General features: G+C 44.6%; 1 protein-coding gene across 2 annotated transcripts in view; it reads right to left on the bottom strand.

Annotated features, from left to right (window-relative positions):
* Positions 1-24,328, bottom strand: part of LOXL4 (lysyl oxidase like 4) — a 321,773-nt gene that overhangs the window by 25,976 nt on the left and 271,469 nt on the right. For both annotated transcript variants that reach the window (XM_069611542.1, XM_069611543.1), the window contains exon 12: positions 7,528-7,643. In XM_069611542.1, coding sequence (XP_069467643.1) covers positions 7,528-7,643 — 116 coding nt within the window. The remainder of the gene's footprint in view (positions 1-7,527; positions 7,644-24,328) is intronic.

Here is a 24,328-nt window from a genome sequence, read left to right as displayed (position 1 = left end):
TCCTTTAATCGTGCTATCTCCAGTTGCTTATCTTTCCTTTTTTGCTTGTTTCCTGGAACCCCCTTTCAGATTCTTACCGTAACCGCTAACCCGTATCCTCATCCCGGATTCCGTCTTGTGCTCGATCCGCGGTATCCCGGACACTCTCCGAGCGTGGGACTCTTACTCCTCCTCCTTCCTGGATTCCTGGCTGACATTCCTGGATACTGAACACCATCCGGCTTAGGGCAGCCGGCTACCTCACGCTGGAACCCAAAGACTGTGAGAAAGAAGGAAGTTGCATCCAAGAAGGTCACAAGCAAGGAAAAACAGGTGAGAAAGAGAGAAACGTGTGACAGATTGAGACGCCAAATACCTGATATAGAAAAAGACATGGAAGCCGCAGTCCAAGACTTCATGAGAAGTATGCAAGAATTAACCACAGAGGTACAAAACCTCAAGGCCGAAAACGCAGCATTAAAACAGCTTGTCTTGTCCCGAGATTCCGCGGTCAAAGAAAGCGCCCTGGTAGGGGGGGAGTGGACAAATAGGATGGATCTTCCAAGTCTCTGTGTCCCTTCCTTGATTCCTGCCTTGTACACTTCACTTTCAAACCCTGCTATTTTTCCACGCCACGAGCAAAGGTCGGATTCATGATATCTCATCTCACGGACAATGCCTTAACATGGGTGACTCCCTTAGTCAATTCGGGAGACCCGCTCTTGCATAATTACGATGGGTTTGTCGAAGCCTTTAAGGCCATGTTTGACCGACCAGAACTTGTCTAGAGTGCACAAGAAAGACTTCTTGATTTCCAGCAAGGAAGTCAGGACATGCTCACTTACGTGACTCGCTTCAAACAGCTAGCTAAATAAGCCGATTGGTCTCAAGAAGCCAGTTTCACTCTATTACGAAGGGGTTTGAATGATGAGATAAAGGACGAACTAGTCAGAGTAGCCCGTCCGAGTTCCTTCCAGGGCGTCATGGACCTTTCTCTACAGATAGACTTCTGGATCTAGGAGAGAAAGGCATAGAAAAGGAAGACTAAGACAACATCCCCAAGGACAACCGCAGATTACCGTTGTCCCAAAGAAGCATCCACTCCACGTGCCTCAGATCCAGAACCTATGCAATTGGGTGCCTTCCGTGGACCAATTTCTCTGCAAGAAAGAATCCGTCGGATTAATACCGGACTTTGCATGTACTGTGCCTCTGATAAACATCTTGTGAGAGAATGCCCAATAGCGCCACCTCTGCGTTCGGGAAACGCCAGCTCCCGATCCTAAGCGGAGCACAGCTTCGGAAGAAAGATGCCTGCTCTGAATCCATTCCTTCCTTGAATACTCCAGGACAGAACACTTAAGTGATTCTCCAGACATTCTTGTCATCTACCGAAAAATAATCTTTCCCCATCCTGGCTCTAGTGGACTGCGGTGCCATGGGTATTTTCATAGTCACGACTGGGCTGTCAGTCATCACATCCCTCGAGAACCCAAAGAGGTAATACAACCGGTTGAAGGTATTGACGGTAGACCATTGTCTTCCGGACCCATTACTCACCAAACCAAGTAATTGTTACTATCGATAAACAACCATCAGGAAAGACTCCGATTTGATATCATAAAGGCCGTTCAATACCCCATGGTTCTAGGCATGCCCTGGCTTCAGAAGCACAATCCTTACATCAACTGGACAGCAGGACCTCTATTTCTAGGTTCTGAATTTTGTATGTCCCACTACTTGTCTCAAGACACATTACAAAACCCTCCAGTGAACTCCCAGAACCACAAGCAATCATCCTTAAGTGTATCCAACATTATCCAAGTACCTGAGGTCTATCAAACAAACTCAGATGTGTTTTCAACAGCCATAGTTCAAGCTCTTCCACCCCATAGCCCTGAGGATTGTGCCATTGACACAGATGCTTCATCAGTGATTCCATTCGGGAGAATGTTCATATTATCCGAACCCGAAAAAAGGGCTCTACGGGGATACCTGGATATCAACCTGGCAAATGGGACCATCCGGCCTTCAAAATCCCCAGCTGGTGCTTCCTTTTTCTTTGTTCCAAAGAAAGACACTAAAGAACTTCGGCCTTGTTTGGACTACCATGGTCTCAACCAATGTACTCTCAAAGACTGCTACCCGCTACCACTCATTTCTGACATCCTGGAAGTAGTTTGAGGTGCTGTCATCTTCACTAAACTCAATCTTAGGGGTGCTTACCATCTCATCCGAATAAAGGAAGGTGATGAATGGAAGACGGCCTTCAGAACTCCCTTTGGCCACTTTGAGTATCTGGTAATGCCATTTGGTCTCACCAACACGGTTTTTCAACGGTTCATGGATAGAGTTTTCTCTGATATGCTGTTCCTTTTCGTCATTGTATACCTGATATACTGATTTACTCCAATGACCCCCAGATCCATCAAGAACATGTAAAAGCAGTCTTACAACGTTTATGTGACCACAAATTCCTAGCCAAACCAGAAAAATGTCTCTTTCATGACCAAACCGTTCATTATCTTGGAGCTCCAAAGGAATCGGATTGGATCCTTCCAAGGTCGACTCCATACTTTCTTGGCCAGCACCCACCTCTGTGAAACAGCTTCAATCCTTCCTGGGACTTGCAAATTTCTACAGAAAATTAATTCCTGCATTTTTTGACATAGTGCATCCCATTGTAACACTCCTAAAGAAGGATACCCCGTTTAAATGGTCTACTGCTCAAGAGACGGCCTTTCAGCAACTGAAACAAGAATTTACTCAAGCTCCAATCCTAGCCCAACCCGACATAGATTGGCCCTTGTTGGTAGAACAGACGCTTCAGACTATGCCATTGGAGCGGTCTTAAAACAAGAATTCCAAGACAAGATGAAACATCCTATTGCTTACCTATCCTGCACTTTGACTCCCAGTGAGAGCCATTATTCTGTCCTAGAGAAGGAGTTATTGGCCACCCGACAAGCCTTCACCGACTGATGCCATCTACTCTTGGGTGCTAAACATCCAGTGCAAGTACGAACAGATCATCGAAACTTGCAAGTCCTACAGTCCTGGGAATGCAGAAACAGTCGTCAAGCCCGTTGGGCCTTCTTTTTTGCTCAGTATCAATTCCAAATTCATCACTTTCCTGGAACAAATAACATTATCGCAGATGCCTTATCCAGGCGTCCTGATTACGAGTCCGTCGAAGCACGGACCTTTCCGAAGATGTTCCCTGATACCGTGTTTGTGGCACAAGCCATTTCTCTCCTGGAAGACATCCGTGCAAGAATGCCTTCTTCCCATCTCTGGAAGGAATTTATCAGGAATAATCAATGGAACTTAATAACAAAAGATGGCTATCTCTTCAAGGACAAACGGCTGGCAATACCCACACAAAAACTGAGGGACAAAATCATGAATCTCTGCCATGACACCTTCCATTCGAGACATTGAGGCATCACTACCATCCTCCGTTTCATACAGAGGCAATTCTGGTGGCCGAAAATGATAGCTGACTTAAGAACCTACATTCAATCTTGTGCAGTGCGCAATGAGAACAAACATGATAACAGAAAACCTGCAGGTCTCCTTCATCAACCCGCATTACCAACACGGCCTTGGGAAATCATCGCCACTGACTTTTACGTGGAATTACCCCCATCCAGAGGATATACAACCATAATGGTTACCATCGATCTGTTTACCCATATGGCTCACTTCACACCCTTTTTCAAACTACCATCCTCGCTTGAATTGGCTGGAATATTCCTAAAACACATATTTAGACTTCATGGATTGCCTTCCAAGATCATCTCCGACAGAGGACCCCAGTATATATCCCAGTTCTGGAAACAACTATGCCAAATTTTAGGCATCCAGCGCGCATTATCTTCGGGATATCATCCACAGACTAATGGGGCAACAGAACAAGTTAATCAGACTGTACAACAGTACCTCTGCTGTTTTGCAACCAAGGTCCAGGATGATTGGTCGCTTTTGATTCCCGAGGCTGAATTCGCTTACAACAATTCTGATCATTCGGCCATCAGGACAAGTCCATTCTTTTGCAGTCAGGGATTTCATCCTTCAGTTCTACCACCTGTTCTATCACACCCTACCCCGATCGCTGCAGTTGATTCCTGGATTGAAACACTGGTAAATGTACACAAAGACATAAGGAACAACTGGAAAAAGCCAGGATAGAAGTCAAACGATATGCAGATACCAAGCGGAGACCAAGCCCTTCATATGCAGTCAGGGACAAGTTTTGGCTATCCTCAAAACTTCTTCCTCGACATCTGCTGGCTCCCAAGTATTATGGTCCTTTCTCCATTAGGGATATCATTAATCCAGTGGCCTTCCGACTCCAGCTTCCAGAATCCTGGAAAAGGATACATCCGGTCTTTCACAGTTCCTTATTGAAACCATATGCACAGTCCACCAGAACTACTCCTAGACCTAACCCTGTAATCATCAATGACCAGATTGAGTTTGAAGTCTCCAGGATATGTGATTCCAGATACAGACGGGGTCAGCTCCAATATTTGGTAGAATGGAAAGGATACCCCCCCGAGCAAGCGCACCTGGGAACCAGTCTCAAACATGAATGCCCCCCATCTATTAAGATTTCATTGAGTCCACCCAGGCAAACCCAGTGGTTCCGGCTTTAGGAGGAGTCATACTGTCATGAACCACCGAATTCGCTCCTTCTGGACTTTATGGTCCATGATGCACCGCGGCATGAACTCAGTGATCCTTCCAACATGGCCGACAGGCCAGAAATGCTGTGCTCTAGCCTTTGCGCGCAACACTCGCTTCCTAGAAAACAGGCACGCCCCTGCGTCTCTGCGCATCTCAACGCAACTGCTTGGAGTTGCTAGACGTATGTTTCGAGTCCGTTAATCGTGCTATCTCCAGTTGCTTATCTTTCCTTTTTTGCTGGTTTTCCTGAACCCCCTTTCAGATTCTTAACGTAACCTCTAACCCGTATCCTCATCCCGGATTCCGTCTTGTGCTCGGTCCGCGGTGTCCCGGACACTCTCCGAGCGTGGGACTCTTACTCCTCCTCCTTCATGGATTCCTGGCTGACATTCCTGGATACTGAACGCCATTCGGCTTAGGGCACCTGGCTACCTCACGCTGGAACCCGAAGACTCACGCTCCGGCCTGTACAAGTCTCAGACAGTGAGAAAGAAGGAAGTCGCATCCAAGAAGGTCACAAGCAAGGAAAAACAGGTGAGAAAGAGAGAAACTTGTGACAGCTAAAGCAGCGGGCATAGAGTTTAAAGGAGGTATCCAATCAGCTGAAAGGGGAGGTGCCTCATGCAAATTAGGAAATCCTATTGTGCACGGGCATGCTTTGCTTTAGGAAAGCATTAATATGGGCAATCAGGCTCTGTGTGTGTGTGCACCAAGAGGGAGGTGGAACACATGCACAGTAAACCTAAAGTGTACACATTGAATGGGGGGAGGAGGTAACCAGAACCTGTTTCACCTCATATTGTGGCATAAAGTTACAGACTGCACCTCCTGTTGGGGAGGCCCTGGTCCATTTGTAAATACACTCTGCTTCATATACTAATAAAAATAGGTCAGGACCACTGTCAAGGTGCGGGTGTGGAGAAGTAGCATTTCTGTTTGGTAACACACAGCATCAGGCTGCTCAGACTGGGTGGTTCCTCCGTCTCAGTCCATGCCAACCGTATGGAACTCTCAGCCTCTTCACATCTGCAGCATTGAGAATCACCTTCCATTAAGAAAGGCCCTCAAAACCTGGATTTTCCCTTCCTCGTCTTGAAATCCATCTTCCACTCTATGCTTTGATTGCTCCTCTCACACTAGTACTGGCCCAGATCCAACAAAACTACTACAATTTCACACCACCGTGGATGCCGGCAGATTTTGCAGCAGGACACTGTGATAAACTCACCCCTTCCACTCCCACAGATGATCATCATACATCACCCGCCCCCCCCACCCTTCCCCTCACTCCGCTGCCCGGTCCACTAACAACTTAACTGGCGCAAACTGGTTACCAAACAACACCTGTAAATCTGATTGTACCTTGGAGTTGGCCACTTAAAAGTGTCTGGACAGAATGCTTGATTAGACGGACTACTAGATGTAGCAACTGTAGCACGCACAGTTTGAATTGGGGCAGGTCTGGTCACGCAATCAGTTGGACGGCCCTACATAATTATCAAGGGCCTTACCCAAGCATTCAGAATGCTCAACCCATAGGTTGCACTGGAGGTAGAGAGGAAATGCACCAGTTCATCTTGGGCTATAGGGCACGGTACACACTTTAATAGCTTTTGGGGCATAGGACTAGAGATGCAATAAGATGTACTTGGACGGTTCTTTTCTTTCGGGACGGGAAATTATAACATTGTTTTATGCCATAGGTGGCAATGTCTATTTATTTTACTTGCCTATTGCACTCAAAGAATGCCACCAGTCAGGTCCTTCCCAAGGCTAGTATGCTAAACCCACAAGAAGATGCACTCGAACAACCAGCCTATCACCTTCAGGGACCTAAGAAAACTACACCAAAGATAAAATGTGTCACTTTCTAAGGTATGTAGAATTTTCACGTCTGTGGACATATGCCACAGCCACGGCTCCCCATCCATCCACTCTAGAATGCAGCTACGGCTATATAAAATCCGTTCTAGCTGCTCGCAAAGCCATCCGCACTGAAACCCCTGATGTGCCTCAACACCTCTGCCATTAGTATACAGTGACAACCTATGTCAAATTCAGTCTAGCTGGACACACATCGAGTCTCGTGCACTAGCACTCTCCGCTGACAGCACCTGCCCACGTACTTGACCTCTTGTTTGCTCTCTGGGGCCCAATCAACCCTTCTAAGTCTTAACCTGTCGGAATGCACTCACGCATCTTAAAGTAAACTCTTAGAATGTTCCCATACATGGACTTCCAACCACAAAGCACATTGAGGCCATACAAATGGGGAAATGGTGCTATATAAATGACGACTACAATACAATAGCACAACCTATGCATGCTACATCTGTTGAAGTATGTGGTTCTATTAATAAAGTGCGTGGTGGTTCACTGATTGGCATGTGCCATAAGCTGGTCCTGGTCACACTTTTGTTTTAGCGTTGAATGCCTAGACTGCCTGTCTCAGGGGGTGCAGATACACTTTAAGAGGAGGGGGCTGGAATGAAGAAGCGAATGTTTGGGCGTAATTAAGGTAAAGGTTATTAATCAACATATTGCCATCCATATGCTGCTTATTGTCTTAAAAAAATCACCTTAAATCATGCTCACTAAAAAGTCACAAGACCTGGGACTGATATTAGGGGAATAGTAGGACTTTGGAAATCATGAACTGTACTCATATTTAAGAAGCTCTTTGGTGACGGTAATTGTGTTTGTCGACAAACAGGTTTACCAAACGATATGTTCAGAAGTGTCAATTTTATGTATTTTCATTGAGTTTATACGACTTCCCCATGAAAAATATGGTGGCCGGTTTCAATAACTTCAGAATGCAAAGTGGGGCTGGGTATAGCTGCCCCATTAATAACATACCTGCTCCACAATGTGTGTCCTCCAAACAGAAGCTTGCTTTGTGGCCTTGCGCAACCTTGGAGCCGTTCAGGGTTAAGAGGTCGTAGTGAGTGAAGACTTCAATACTGTGGTAGTGTCTGGGGAAGGAAAGAGGGCGATAGTTAGTGGGACGCCACCAATCAGTCTCTGTCGCGTTGACGGCGAAATCATTGCATTCACCTACTGCCCACTTTAGAGAGGAAATGGAGCATTTTAAATGAAGTCTAAAAGGCATCATTACAATTTAAATGGAAAGTCTAATTCTATGCTAACATTTGAGCAATTCTGGCAGGGAAAGAATTAAAAGACAGCAGCACACTGTCGCATTCCATCTAATTCACAGCAACACGAAACAGTCACTCCAAAATGTACAGTGTTTAGAAAATGGCACACATCAGAGGTTTCTTTCTTTCTTTCTTTCTTTCTTTCTTTCTTTCTTTCTTTCTTTCTTTCTTTCTTTCTTTCTTTCTTTCTTTCTTTCTTTCTCTCTTTCTCTCTTTCTTTCTTTCTTTCTTTCTCTTAATGAAAAAGGATATTAGTACCGTGCACTATCACCACCAGAGTTGTCCCCTGGTGCTCTGGCGGCTCTGGAAAAAACGGTGGGGGGTGAGTTAGTGGGAATAAGCTGGACAAGTGCAAGAGAGCAGTGATGTGATGTTGGCGGCCTCAACCCAGAATTCCGTTGGCTGGGCTTGGGGTGTTTCCAGCCGGTAGTCATTGTGTGCTGTTGTGCGAGTCTATGTGTGGTATGTTTTGTTGTTACAGTGTAGTGAAGTTTGTGTGGATTGTTGTGTTATGGGTTTGTGGTTGTGTTTGTTTAGAGTTTGAGAGGTATATGAAGAGGGGTGAAATTGTTAGTGAATTGGTTAATTGCGCAGATGCTAACAATCACAGGTCTATCTAAGTGTGGCACATGCTGACCGTATAAACCTATCCAGATGCGACGCCGGCCAGTGTTTACGATTACGTCTAGATGCAACTCCGGCTAATGTTCACGATTACGTTCAGGCATGGCACCTGCTAACATTCACAATTCCATATAAGTGTGGCGTGTGTTGATAATCACAATTTCATCTGGGTGCGGCACATGCTGACCTTGACGATTCCTTCTAGATGTAACGCTGGCTAATGTTCACGATTTCGTCTAGAGGTCATGACAGCTAATATTCACGATTACGTCTAGAGGTGACACCGGCTAATGTTCATTATTACGTCTAGAGGCAACGCTGGCTAATTTTCACGATGACATCTAGAGGTGACGCCAGCTAATGTTCATGATTACTTTTGGGTGTTGCACATGCTAACATTGACAATTTCATCTAAGTGTGGCATATGCTAATAATCACAATTCCATCCAAGTGTGGCACATGCAGACCTTCACAATCACATCCAGATGCAACACCGGCCAATGTCCACGATTACGTCCAGGTGTGGCACATGCTAACATCCACACTTCCATCCAAATGTGGCATGTGCTAATAATAAATATTCTGTCTGAGTGTGGCACATGCTGCCATGTATTTCGTTTGATGTATACAAGATGCTTGTTCAGTATTTATGCTACGTTCTCCACCATTGAAAAACTGTTTTGACTCAATAATGAGCAATATACGGTTCTTCTCCATCCTGCAGCGAAACAAGGGTCACCCTATACGAATGCATTTGATTCCAGCTGGTTCTCTCCCATCCTTGTATGAATCAGGGTCACACTGAAGGTGCTTGTTTAAATCCAGCTAGGGTAGATTGATGGGGATAAAGAATGTAGATGGTATGGAATTGAGAGCTCCTTCCAGAGGGGAGGACAAGGGTTATTGCTCTGTCCAAACTCAAGGAGCAGTGGGAATACCTAGAATGAATGAGTTGAAGGACTGGGCTTGGGCTTCAGGTAAGGTTGATGAACATCCACAACCGAGGCATTGGTAAAGAATCACGTAATCTAACAATCTTATCCTGGAATTGTTGTGGTCATAATCATCTATTCACTAACCCGACTCTAGGGACATTTTTACAACATTATGTTATCATTTTTTTTATGCAAGGGATTTGGTTAGTGGAGACACCGTTTGTGGATGGGTATGTGACAATGTTCTCTGCCGCAGAAAATGGTGCTCAGGAGAGACCTGCAGGGGTCCTTGTAATCCTGATAAAAGAAGGTTCAGGGGTTATGATAGACCATCAAATTATAGGGAATAGAACTTTATTTGCAGTCCAAATTACCATAATGATCAGTGGAACAAAAAAAAGGATCCTATTGTTGAATATTTACTGGCATAATTTTACTTGTAAATTAGTGTCTATACTGAAGGAGGTGCTTGAACTTATATCCACTTGGTCTTCTACTTGGATTGATGGTTCGATAATTCTGGGTGGAGATTTGAACTCTTTCTGCTTCTCTAACCTTACTAGTTGTGTCATGGCACGGCATATCCCTTCCTTGTTAAAAAAATAAAACATGATAAGAGATGGCTGGAAAGTCTGTAATCCCTTGGCCTTTATCGGTTAAATGTGTCAACTCAGGGTGATTTACTGATTACTTGGGACAGAGACAGTCTATGGAAGAAGGAAACATTTAACTTAAATCAATTTGAGACTTTTTTAGGGGATTTATTAATTAAGGCTGAATCCACATTTAAATCTGGCCCTGTCAAACATCTCCATCAGTTTGGGGAATTCCCCATAGTGTGGGAAAAAAAAGAGACCAGAGGAAAAAAAAAGTAAAATAAAATGTAAACAGCATATTGATCTTTTGATGCAAGCGAAGGAGGTTAAATGCGCAGGGTTGGAGATGATTACATAAAAAACTGCTTTACCAAAACAATGCCGAATTGATGCTGGAATCTTTCTGTACATCTGACGCTACATCTTTCTGCCGTCTCATTTATAACTTGGGGAGAAATTAGGTAGATTTGCAATTAAACACAATCAGGGATCAACAATGGATCATTTATGAGGAGATATTTGGGCAGAATTCATCATTGGTAGTTCCACCCCCTATAGAGTCATATAACATGGGTGATATTATAATAGCTAGTAGCAAATCTAGATTGCCAGGGCCAAACAGGCTTTCAAACTGTTTATTTAAAGATAATGCAGCTACGTACGCAACCATATTAACTTTATATTTTCATCGAATGTGAAAAGATCAGAGATTTCCTGTTAGTTGGCAAACTGCTCATTTGATCCCAATTTTTAAGAATGGGGATCGGAAGAACTGGTGTAAATATAGGTATTCTTGTATGTATATCTTGGTCCTAGATGCTGATAGTAAGGTCTTTGTGACCTTGCTATTGAAAAATCTGTAGGCCTGGTCGACCCGAGTTGGTCGTATTAAAAAATGTCAGACCGGCAGACCGGCTTCCGAAAGAACTATAGTACAAATCTTAACAGTCTTCTACTGAGATATGTCCAAAACCTAACCCTTATGGGGAAAGTTGATCCCACTTATGTGGCAAGTATACATCTGACAGCAGTCTTCGATATGGTTAACATAAATCTTTTATGGTGGAAGCTGGCTAGCTGGAATATTCCTGCTGGGCTGTTAAGACTCTTTGCTGCTCTGCATGATAGATCAAATATTAGGGTAAGACTGAATATACAGGGGAAGCAACAAGACCAATCTCAACCATCTCTGGAGTTAGACAGCCGTACATTTTAGCCCCCTGTCTTTTTAATTTATATACATCAGATGTGGGAAAGACATTGGAGAAATGTGCATTTGCATCACCCATGCTGAACAATCAACGTTTAATTTCGATTACCAATGCCAATGATTTTCTTTTGTTTGCTGGGGCCGGCAGAAATTGATTGATGCATTCGCTTTATACTCCAGGATAAATGACCTTATTATTAACCCAACCAAGACAAAGGGAATTAGATTCACAAGAAAACTGAATGTTGTTCCATGTCTTGGTGGGTGGAGGGAACAACACTGGAGATTGTCGATTCAATCATGTATTTGAGCTCTCATATAACAGCTAAAACCACCAAGGCTGATACAAGGGTGCATTATATTCAAAGAACACCAGTTTAATAAATCAAATCAAAGAAGAAGAAATATCCTAGCCATATGTCTGGTATAGGGACTCCCAGGACCCCCTTGTTAATTTGCATATTTAAGTAACTTTGAATCTCACCCTAAGTTACTAGGGGAATCCAGACGTGGACCCCTTGCTCACTATTCTTAGAGAGGCACAGATCCACCCTACTGATGAGGTCCAACCAGACCGAAACATGTGTCTGGGGTTTCTGTTGGTACTCTTGTTCAGAGGAGAATTGCCTAGCATTTCGGTGCTGGACTGCCCCAGGGCAGGACAAAGACTGATATGTTTGGGATATTTCTTCTCTGTGAAAGATAGTGAGCTAAAGACTCTGGGTAAGTCTCTTGTAACCAGGACTAATGTCTGGCATAGGAACTCCCAGGACCCCCTTGTTAATTTACATCAGGAACCCAGACAAAGCCTGATCAAGTAAAAAGTACAATGTTTTCTCACACACCCCTCTTTCTCTCTAATGAGCAAACGGCATTCTTCTGAAAAATGTTCACTCGCCCCCTGAACATTCTCCATAGAAGTTCGAGAAATGTCAGGAGGTCAGAGAACTGTTGTGGCTTCTCTCAAATCTCCACTATTCTAGCTGCAGTCCTCGAATCTAAGGGAAGTTCAAAATGTAAGAAGGTGTTTTGAGGTCACAAAGAGAAGTTTGAGGTGGTTCGCAAGTCCCAGTAGCCCAATACCATAGCTCATTGTGAGGCCTGTGGCAGGAATGTGTCCAACCCACAGATCACAGGGTTGTTTAAGGCCCAGGAAGACTCAGACTTTCATTTTTTTGAAGGACACAAAATTACTACCACTGACTTTATAAATAACTTCTAGTGATTGTGCCAAGTATTGCCAAAGATGAATAGGAACGAAGGTTATTTGATATAGCACAAGAAACATAGTACAAATAAGACATACAAAAAATACAGAATTCTCGATTTTTAAACCATTCTTGATTTATGACCTCAAACAGCTGCTTCATCTCTCGCTATATCCTACTGATTTCTTGCAGTCAGATGGCAGAAAGTATTCCCTGCTCTATACTCAGCACACAGCTCTGATATTGCATGGACTAGCGCTGGCATAGCTGCAAAGACGGCAGAGGTCAGCACAAACCTTTAACTGGGCCTTGTTTTTCTCTTTGCTATTCTTCCATTACACAGTACTAATGAATGCCATAGTCCTAGAACTATTTTATATTTTACACTGCAAGATCAACGGAGTTGGTTCTAAGGCTAATGAAAACAGTAGGTCTTTTGTTTGGGCCTTCATGTAGATTTGTTGAAAGCCTTTAATTTCGTCCACAGTTTCGTGGCAGTTTGGCAGATGAACAGGCATGAGTGTACATTGAACATGCCGTCAGTTTAGAACAAATGTCTATAGCCTATCAGGTTAATATGAAACAATACCCTGATTCTTTTCTTAATAGTAGAAACTTTTCCACTATGTAAATCATACAACTTTGTTCGATAATTGCTAAGATTGCTTCAATGTTTCTTCTCTTTCTGTTTGTGAACTGTGTTCCACAATTTTGTTTTTGAATGTGTCTTTCTACCTTGGTTCAAATTGTATTGTTTATCTCCTCATCCAGAGTTGGTTTAATATATATGTATGTTTTAATATATATGCTCACTTGAAAACATTTTTCTTTTGAATCAAATAAATCTTGATATATGATTTTGTCTTTGGGTTCTCTCCCCCTTCTTTTTATTGTTTGTACTTCTAATAAATACTGACCCAATTGTAGTTAACACCGCTGCGTTGTTCCTAGAGTGACTCTTTGAGCACAGAACAAACTCCTTTGTTAAATATATTGACCAACCAACAATTAAACAAAAATAGCTTCACATGTGGATACTTTTTTTGTAAGTTAATCATTATTTTCAATCCCCGATCCACATTAGCCTCTGGGGACACCCCTATTGTTCGTATTACAGTTTAATTTCGTCCACAGCAAACTTTCACAAACTGCACACTATGGGCCCCATTACGAGGCTTGCGCTCCCGTAAGGAAGGGTGCCGGTACAGGACCGGCACCCTTCATTACGGGATGCACAATTACGAGGTACCCTTTGCGGGACCCTGTAAGGACGCCTGGTAAAACCAGGCGTCCTTTCCGTGTCTCGCGAGGGGAAGAGAAGGTAATCAAGGGCCAGTTGTAATGTACCCTTTATTACCTCCCTACCCATTCCCATTGAGCCCTCTGGGGGCTCGAATGAGAATGGGGATGGGTTCCTGCAAGGAGGAATTACCGGGTCCTCCTATGTTGGAATGACCCGGTAAGTCCTCATTGCAGGAACCCAGTATTGGAGCCCGGTATGGAGGCAGCCATGGCACTAATAGCACCATGGCTACCTCCATACTCGTAATGAGGCACAATGAGTTAAAGTGTGTCTGTGCACAGACCCACTGCCAAACTGGACACCTTCTTGTAATTATGCAGTGGAACTGAGGCTGTTTCTATTTTTAAACTCCTCTGAACGTTTTATCCAATTGTTTGCAACATTGGCAACTCACAAATGAGCTTGACTTCCCTTTGGAGTAAAGAACTGGTTGAGTTATTCCAAACCGATTCACCCAAGCTTACTCAGTAGGACAAAGAGTTCAACAGTTATGCATGACTAAAGTTCCTAGTCCTACAGAAAACCAAATGAACGTGGACATACACTTCTGATTTGGAGGAGCAAAGTGATGATGCCCTTTAAGAATCAAAACACTAAGGCCTCATCACGAGTTTGGCTGTAATAATAATACCACGGGCGGTAATAGCGCCGAACATTCCCCATTGGCCCCAATGGGGAATGGGAAATTCCTGAATGGGCCCAATGGCGAATGGGGACTTACCGTTCTGCCAAACCCGTGATCAGGCGCTAATAGCGCCGGGGGTTTGGCGGTAGGCCTAATAGCCCCGGCGCTAATACCGCTGGGGTTAGCGCCCAACTCGTGATGTTGGGCACCCGCCAGTGCTATTAGGCCTACTGCCAAACCCCCCGGCGTTATTAGCGCCGGATCACGGGTTTGGCGGAACGGTAAGTCCCCATTCCCCATTGGGCCCATTCGGGAATTTCCCATTCCCCATTGGGCCCAATGGGGAATGTTCGGCGCTATTATAGCTATTATAGCTCAGAGCTGGGGGAAAATCCACCAAGCCCTTGATTTGCCGGACCCTTAAATGCGGCGGTAATAGCATTACCGCCACATTTAAGGGTTGCCGCCAAACTCGTGATGAGGCCCAAAATGTTATCCTTTGTCCCTATGACTGATACCAGAATTTGCATCCAAACAAAGAGCAGTTTCGCTGGAATAAGTGCCTGACCGGACTACAGGGAAATGTTTTACTGGTGAAGAGGGATCTCCAAGGGGACTTAGAAGAAATTGCAGGAGAATAAGTCATAACAGTGGGACAACCCAGAAAGCCACGTCAGGCTCTTAACAGGGGCACCTGGTTTGGGGGGAGGGTGGTTGGTCACGTTCTCCAGTGGTCTTGCTACCCTAAACTGTCTCGGGATATTATTTGCTGGTTAAGCAACCAAGGCAGCTGCGTGCCCCAGTAGATTTATGACGGACAGATTCCTGGGGGTGGTCTTTGGGCAATGAGTACATTTCTGATTTAGAGAGGATGTGAATTTCCCAATGTAGGAACTGCATAGCAAATCTATTATCGCACTGTCAATAACATTTAGAGGGTAGCCAGTGGTCGAAGTGAACGGGAGCGGTCGGGAGCGGTGCTCCTGTACTTTTTTAAATTACCTTTTACAGCTCCTATACTTTTATTTTAAAAAGAAACCGTTCCGGAATGGTTTCGTTTTAAAACAAAAGTGTAAGAAGAAGTTGAAACTTGCACTTTCAGTGCACTGCACTGAACGTTCCCCTAAACAGCAGCAGGTGCATGTGTTAGGGGGTTTGCATTGTGTGCGGGAGGGGTCGTGGTAATGAGGTTTGTGGAGAGTGGGGCCAGACCAGCAGGGAACATAGTTCCACTACTTCTTTTCGTACACTTCGACCACTGAGGGTAGCGCATTCAAAAGAAGCTGGTTAGTTAGCCAGAGTGCTCCAGTGGGGTCATGCAATTGAATCTTCTTCATTGCATAGAGAGGGGCAACTCACGACTCTTAACTAATATTTTGAAACTGAAACAAATCACACTGAATGAAGTAATTTGGAGCTTGGAGGCTGCAAGTCTAAAATATAGGCTAGCTTAGGTTTGAAATGAGAGCACACCAACTTGACCCCTCAGTTGGGATGAAGGACAATCTTTTTAAAGCTAGTGTTGTCTTATGACATCTACCTCTACCTAGTGTCAGTGCAATGGTCTTTGCAGCCCTACACAAAGCTACTGCAGTTGAGTTGCCCCGGCAAATGGGATTGCATTTCTGATTGTTGCAGCAACCTATCACCTCCTGATAGTGGAATTCTAGAAGGTTCCCAGGTATTGCCTTGACCTAGAACTTGCCTTGACAGTACCAGTGCCACAGCCTAGAAATTAAGACACAAATCAGAATCTCAAATATCACCTAAATGTTGGATTTAAATTGCATGTACAGAATGGATTCAGAAAATCACCAGTGGATTTGGGGAAGAAGGGGAGTTCATAAGACCCAACGAGGACATATCTGTCTTGGCCACATTAAGCTACAAGCTCCTGCTTCCTATTCAGACACAAGAGCCTTCACAATGTATGAAAAGGCCTCATGGAGACCACTGATAAGTAGGCAGCTTTAAATTCACCCCTGCACTGATTATTGGATCACCCATTCTCCATCTGCCCTTCAGATAACAGCAAAAGTGGAGATCATGTGCAGCCTCCTGGAAGAACATGGATCACGTTATAAACACCATTTAAACAATGATGAAGTGACTGTGAGGCAAAGGAAGCTAGTTCCACTGAAAGGGAACCATAGATATAGTGAAAAGGAATCAGGGTAGTATACTTCCCAACTTTACACAGCTGGAAAATGACGTTTCGGTACAGATGAAGGTGCAGGATCTTCTTCACTGTATAAGGATATTAAAATTGATTTTTACGAAAAGAAAACAAGACAAGCTCCCCACAAAAAGCCGAACTCTAAATTTAATGACAGTCAATCCTAACGAGAGACTGTTAGGCTGTATGGAATGGAGAAATAGCGAGAAGACGCTGATTATGCAAGACATCAACAGAATGAATACATATACTATACAGGATATGACGAAAGACTGTTAAATCTTCCTAACAGCTCCCGTTTATCAAAACCCCTACGTGAATAAGAAAGAGGTCAGCCAAGTCAGAATCTAGACTATATCAAACCCAAAACGTAGGTCAACCAACCTGTAGGTACATGACCAAGAAATGTGATAGATAGTTGCTGTCTAAAAACTCACAGTATTGGTAGACGGTACAGAACTGAAGATCACACATAGCAGTGAGAAATTGTATAGCATATCTATAGCCGTCTATGGTTGATGTGATTGGGGTGTGAATCCATGACGATGGAAACATAACATAAAAAGAGGACTCCTATTTCTCACTTGAACATAGCTTGAGATGCTTAAAAGTAGTTCCAAGTATCGTACAGAGAAATGTTAACGATGGTTACTTTTGTGAGCGAGCTATTTGTCTCATAAGTTAAGCAAATTAGAAACTGCATCAACTTGTTTTTTAATGATTTAATGACTCGGTAGAGATACAGAGTAAACTTTGGCATTACTAAACAATCTTACAAATAATGCGTATTTATTCTATTTATGTATTTATGTTTTGAACTTTTTTATGTCCATAGTGTAGCTTTGGCGCGTGAAATCTGATGGGTTACCAAGATGAAAGAATGGGGAAGAATCTGGAAGCAGGGTGGGCAGGCGTCTTCTGAAACAGCCAGGTATTTCTGCGTCATTCTGATTTTGAGGTGGGTGTTGCTTGTTTTTATTATTTCTAAGCACAACAGTGACATAACACATAGCTTCAATGTGCTGGCTGCTACAACATAAAACACTTTAAAATGAGAATATAAAAGCAGAATAAAGTCATACCAATAAAAGATTAAATAAAAGCTGTGATAGGTGTTTGCTGATATGTGTATGATTGTGTTGTTGGGAGGCTAGAACTGAATTGCAAAGTTTAATTTAGGGACCCAAGAATGCATGGCTCCATTTGTATACTTGCTTTTTGGAACACAAAGGACATTTTTGACTCGGTTTGTGTGTGTTTTAAAGTTAAAGGTACATTTTTCTCAGGGTATGTTAAACAGTGCGTTTAGTCAACTTCTTGCCTCCGGAATTCAGGTTTCAGAGTGTGGGCAAGTGCAGAGTAACAAGATAACTCCAAACAAATCAAAGGCCTTGTAACGTGATACGTCTTTAATATGGTTCTAAAAATCATGCAGCAGTAAAGCAAACTCAGCCTGAGCGCAGTTTGCTCCAGTTATTTGTGCCTACGCTACCATTGGGCCATTTTCATAGAAGACCTAGGGGAGGATGTGGTCTTCATTGGACTTGACACAATGCCAGTTGCCTTAATTGGGCAAGCAGGATCCCATGGGATTTTGGCACTTATGCATAAGAATATTTCAAACTCGAATTCGTCAATGGAATATGCATCATAAACAATATTCATATGGCATAGCTTGGAACATTGGTGGCTCGTGATTCTTTTAGTTGCAGGAGTATACATGTTTCCCATGAAAATGCTTCAGCGAACGAGCATTGAGTGTGAGCCTGATCCCAGCAATGGGGGGATAAAGGAGAAGGTTAGAGGGAGCTAGGGGGGGCCACCCCAAACAAAATGTGAAAATGATGGTCAAAATCTACTCTGTGTAAGGCTCTCACAATGGCTTTCGGTAACCCTGGCTCCTGAGTGGCGCAAACAGGAACCAAGGACACCTTCCTGGTTCCTGCAGAGGAGCAAGAGCGCTTCCTGATAGACCCCCCAGGCCATCTGAATGTGCGTGGAGGTGCAGGAGCACTCCCTATACACATTCGGGGCTGCAGTACCCCCAATATGCATCCCCAATGGGCCATGCAAGTCTGTGGAAGCAAAATGCTGTCAGCCTTGCATGGCCCATTGGCAGTTAATGCCAGCCCAGGAGCACTTAGAGTTTTCAGTAGGCTTGCTTTGAAGCTCGTAGAAAATGGGTGGCAAATGGACACCCCATCGCTCATTATGTACAAGCTGCCCCTGGCTCTAAATGAGTGCATGTGTGAAACGTTTATTGCATCCTGCCAGCAAGGTTTATTATAACGTTATATACCGAGGGAAGGGAGATTATCCTAGGATAATGGCCCACCCCAACTTACTGTTCAAGTCAAAGCCGAGGTCCATAATTCGAGGAAAGGGCATTATACTAACAGATGATGACCTTACCTGAGGTCTACAAGGCGCTTATCACCAAGTGGTAAAAGACAAATAGGTTTTAGAGTGTTGACGGTGAGGTAAAAACACATTAGCAATGTAAACAGGTAGTAGGTGTAAGTAAATTAAATGTGAGTTTATTTTGTAATATTTAAAGAACAAGATTGTCTTTATGAGGGAAACACTTCAATTCCCTACCTGGTCGAACTGGAAAAGGTTTAGCATGAGCATATGTCTGGTGTAATATAAAAGTGAAAGGTTTCTATATGGAAAGTGAAATCATCCTTCTTTGTTTTACCGTTCATTTTGGTGCATTAAATTGTAAGTTGTATAACCTGGTGAAGGTGAAGTGAAAAGAATCTCTCCCAGAGAGAGCGTGGGCCTCATTATAAGTTTGGCGGTAGCCGTGCCCTTTCTAAGGGCACGGCTACCGCCAAACTTGCTACCGGCCCTGGCACCCGCGAATGGGTCATTACCGGCCCATTATGAGATGAATGGGCCGGTAATTGCCTATTCGCGGGTGCCGGTATGGCCGGCCTCCCAATCCCTATTCTGCCCCTTAGGGCAGAATGGGGGTGGGGAGCATGGTAGCACTGGCACCGTTCATAACGGTGCCGGTGGAATCACGAGTTCTGCTCGCGGGTGCCGGTCTGCACGCCCCGCCCGGCACCGGCAAGCAGAACTCGTAATGTGGCGGAGAGGTAACAACAGCCCCTGTAGCACTACCAGCGCCCTTGTTGCCTTTCTGCCACATTCGTAATGAGGCCCAGTGTATTGTTGAAAGACATCTTGTTGAGAAAGTGCTTTGCTGTTTCTTGAATTCATATAATTGCTTCTGAAGTCAGAATTTTAGGAATGTAGTCAATATCAGTGTTTGTGGACTGCATATCAAGCCTTCAGTTTGCATATGAGGAGGTCAGTAATGACTTCCGTGTGCCATTGTTATTCTTTGGGATAGAGAAAATAGCTTCAACAAGAAACCCTGTGTGTAGGTATGTATGGCTGGGCAACCCCTCACAGCTGCGACAACCAGCGCCAGAATCCCTTTCGGATTCGCTGCTTTTTAGGGACTGAGCTCTGGTGTGAAGGATTTCATGTTTCTCGTGTCCCAAATTCTTCTGCCCGTATCCTGCAGACACGTAGAATGAGACACATCCTAAAAGCTGTTGTGTGGTAGCGCATGCACAGCCTCTGCATGCACAAACCACAGGGGAGGCATCTTCCAAGTTTCACTCCCCCTCTGGAGGAAATTACATGCAAGCATCCAAATAAAACTTCTAATGACAGCCTTTCTATGCGACACAGAGCCTCATTCTAATTACCCGGGTGGTGCTGAAGACAGTAGAGGCCACAAAGTATGTTCTTTCTTCCATAATTGAAACCCACTCGAAAACCACAGGAAGCACTGCTGCGGTTGTTATCATAGAAGATGTTTATTTGGTCGAAATTGGTTTTGGAACTCCAACAAGTCCCTGGCCAAGCATGGGTTTCACCTCTCTGGGAAGGTAAATCATTCCAAGAATTGGGCGGCTTTTGAGATTCCCCTCTTCTAAAGAAAAGAAGTTCAGGAAATTCGACCGTCATTGACGTAATTCTGTTGTGTGCAAGTAGATCATGGGGAGGGACCCCAGCTGATAGGTGATGGTGGGGCCATCGACAAAAGGCCTTTGGTTTCAGTATAGCATAAGTGGAGTATGCCAGGGGATTCCATGATTTATGGTCATTAAACTGTTGCCTGGCTATAGCGGAAGGTACCATATTGCTCACTGACTTCCTTTACAGGTCAGACTGCAAAATGAAGTCCTCATTATCCTTCCGGCAGGTGACTAATAGAGGAAGTTCAGGCATGGTGCCTCGTGTTCCCAGAGGAGAGTTGTTTCTCGAAGCATACGAGGAGTAGAAGATCTGTCATGTCATTAGGCAGCTGTGACTGCAGTTACTACACTGCAATTGCACAATGTCGAGGAAAGAGCAGGTGCACATCTGCAGCCAGCTCTCCAATGCTCCAGTTTCTGTGCAGAGGTCCACACTTCAACCATTATTTCCCCTGTGGCTCCACTCCAACAGGATGCTCAGTCCAGTGGTCGAAGTGTGCGAAAAGAACTAGTGGAGCTATGTTCCATGCTGGCCTGCCCCTGCTCTCCACAAACCCCATTGCCACAACCCCTCCCACACACAATACACCCCCGCAAACAATTGCACCTGCTGTTTAAGGGAACGTTCAGTGCAGTACACTGAAAGTGAAAGTTTCAACTTCTTCCTACACTTTTATTTTAAAACAAAACCATTCCAGAACGTTTTCATTTTAAAATAAAAGTATAGGAGCTGTACAAGCTAATTAAAAAAAGTATAGGAGCACCGCTCCCGACCGCTCCCGCTCACTTCGACCACTGGCTCAGTCCCACCCTTTCGTATAGCTTTGTAGTCCCTGCTCTGTACGAGCCGGAAGAATAGCACACGCTTCATGGGCCTCTGAAGGGTCACGTGGCTGACCTTCCAGCACAGCTCATCTTGTGCTCTTCGTACCTGGAAACTACAAGAACCCCGGCATGCAGCCGGCAGAGGAAGGGAAGGCGCCCCCTTGTTGTACAGCTTGGCACTAGTCGAAGTGCACCAGGAAAGTAATGGAACTGTGACCTAGTGCAAGGATGGAGATAAGGGGGGCTTTCAGGATCTTATGAGTGGCAGGAGCATGGAGCAACATGTGTGTTAAAGGATCGGGGCAGGTAGAGGTTTAATGGGGTGAGATGGACAAATGAATGGGGTAACTGGGATTATTTATATTTTATTTTGCTCTCTTCAGTCCAAACATATTTCCCTTTTGATGCAACTGTAACATGTAATGTATTATAAGGAATAAAGTACCCCTACCATACCTAAAAAGGGAATTGTAAGTCACTTTGGAGTTCTATGACCTTCTAAAGGAACTCCTTGGTGACTTGCAATAGCCTTATAACCTACTTATAACTTACGGTAGGGGGGCACTTCATCCCATAGATATTCATTCTTTAGCATTTGTCATTACATCCAACACGTGGATGCGGCCAAGAAGAACATGAAGGAGCAGATATGTTCCCGCCAGGGTAATTGTTTACAGTGCTGACCATGATAACATTAGCATGGCAGGCTCCGCAGTCTAACTAGAATACACGTGTGCAATTTGACTATGGACAATCGCACACTTCTTCATCACGGTTATGTCGATGTCTCCCCACTGCAACACGACACACATGCTCAGCAGTCCTACATGCCATTTGGGCGACATCACAGGGAGCGAGAGTCATAGAATAAGTTGTTAGAATAACAGCCTCATTTTGTACTAAATGTAAATTGCATGCTGGGGACATGCCAGCATCTGCTGCAGAGTCCTCTGCGTGCAATTTTAAAACATCAAAAGGCACAGGAGAGAAGGAAAGAGTAAAGGCGAGGAAAACACGTTTTTACTGTTTTCATTTTCGCCTCCGTATCCTTTGAATAAAGTAAACACTTGCTGCAAATACGCTTTGCAGTAGCATTTCCTGATGCTATGGATGCTGCCTAGTTTTGAGCAGGTGCAAAACTCAGGAGGATTGCATAGGAATCCATTTGTTTTACTCCTGCATGAACATCTCTGCAGGAGTAAAGAGATAGATTTGCTCACACAAGGCGGAGATCTCATCCCCGCTCCCTGCCCCTCCTTCGCATTGTGTCGACACAAAAATGGCGCAGAGCGGGGAATAGAGGCGTGAATGCATTGCACCATACACTTACGTCTCCATTTGCAGTTCCGCCGCATTTAAAATCAGGGTGCAAGTAAGGTCACAAAGCCACATATCCAGTGAGTTTGCAGGGATTCAACCCCAACACTGTGCCCCGCCTTGCCAATGAAGAGACCATATTAAGGAACCTGCGCTTTGCATTGGATTTCTCAGGGGAAATGCCAAGTAACCATATTTTTGCCTGTAGTGAGAGTTCATTTATACCCAAATATATGCCTAAATAATAATAATAAAAAAGTGCGTTTTGGTTTTTCCACTTGTACAGCATATAACAGAGCAGGCTATCCCTGTAGTAACCTCCTAACCCACATGGGAGATAGAAAGAAGACATTAGCGAGGTTGTACACCGTGTTTTATGCCCTCAAGCTAGGTAGAGGGCTCAAATGAAGTGATTCGCATGATGAGCCAATGTCAGCATATGCTAATAGAGCATATAATATAGAGTTTAGTGCTAGAAATCAATGGTAACACCTACATGACAAATAATAGTGCCATGAAAGAGGTGCATATGGCATAATCTTAAAATAATGCACTATGAGCAAATAGAGTGAGCATGAAATGTGTTAATGCAGCGTAAAATCCCATTTAAGAATGCAGGAAAATGGAAAAATGGTAGTGCATCTGATGAGCTGCCAGCTACACAATGTTAGACCCCCTCATGGGGTCTCTTCAGGCCCATTCAATAACTACACAGGAGCCATTGTGTGCTTCGAACCTTCCCTTTATGCCTCCACGTCATTACTGGCTTCCCTCTTCCCTCGCCCCTCCCTTTCCTCCCGCTTCCCGCTCCCTCCCATTGTCTTGGGCTCCCCTCTTAAAGGGGCTCTCTCCCTTTTCCCTTACAACACCTCCCCCTTGCTTAACATGAGACTTCCCAGGTTAGATTTGCTCGATGAGCCGTTGGGGCGCACGGCCCCCACTGCTGCTGGGCACCCAGGCCCTTCTGCCTCCCGCATAGGGTGTCTCCTTTACCATTTTCTCCACGGCGCGGGACGTTTCCCTTCGTCGCCAGTGGTTAGACCCCCTCATGGGGTCTCTTCAGGCCCATTCAATAACTACACAGGAGTCATTGGGCCTCATTACACGGAAGGCGGTGAGCCATGGCGCTATTAGCGCCATGGCTCATGCTGGTAAAATACCGGCACCGCCTTGGCGGAAAGGGGATTTACCGCCCCATTCCAAGGTTGGTGGGGCGGTAAATCCCCCTTCCGCCATTGCCCTTCCCCATTCCCATTTCTGCCCCATAGGGCTCTATGGGAATGGGGAAGGCGCTAATTACGGCACCGCAATTTTGCGGTGCCATAATTAGCTCCGAGGTCCCTTAGCGGGTTGGTTTTTAACGCCTGCAAAAAGCAGGCATTAAAGCACCAACCCGCTAAGGGACCTCGTAGTAAGGCGGTAATGGTTAACGGTCACCGTTGCCATTAACGGTGGCCGTTAACTATTACCGCCTTCCGTGTAATGAGGCCCATTGTGTGCTTCCAACCTTCCCTTTATTCCTCCATGTCGTTACTAGCTTCCCTCGCTCCTCCCTTTCCTCCCGCTTCCCGCTCCCTCCCATAATCTTGGGCTCCCCTCTTAAAGGGGCTCTGTCCCTTTTCCCTTACAACACACAATATTCCACATGTCATCTACCCTTCATTGGTGTGCACCATTGGGTGAGA

The sequence above is a fragment of the Ambystoma mexicanum genome, chromosome 8, assembly GCF_040938575.1.
Source record: "Ambystoma mexicanum isolate Mex_15411 chromosome 8, UKY_AmexF1_1, whole genome shotgun sequence".
NCBI lineage: Eukaryota > Metazoa > Chordata > Amphibia > Caudata > Ambystomatidae > Ambystoma > Ambystoma mexicanum.
This window is presented reverse-complemented; position numbering and strand designations above follow the sequence as displayed.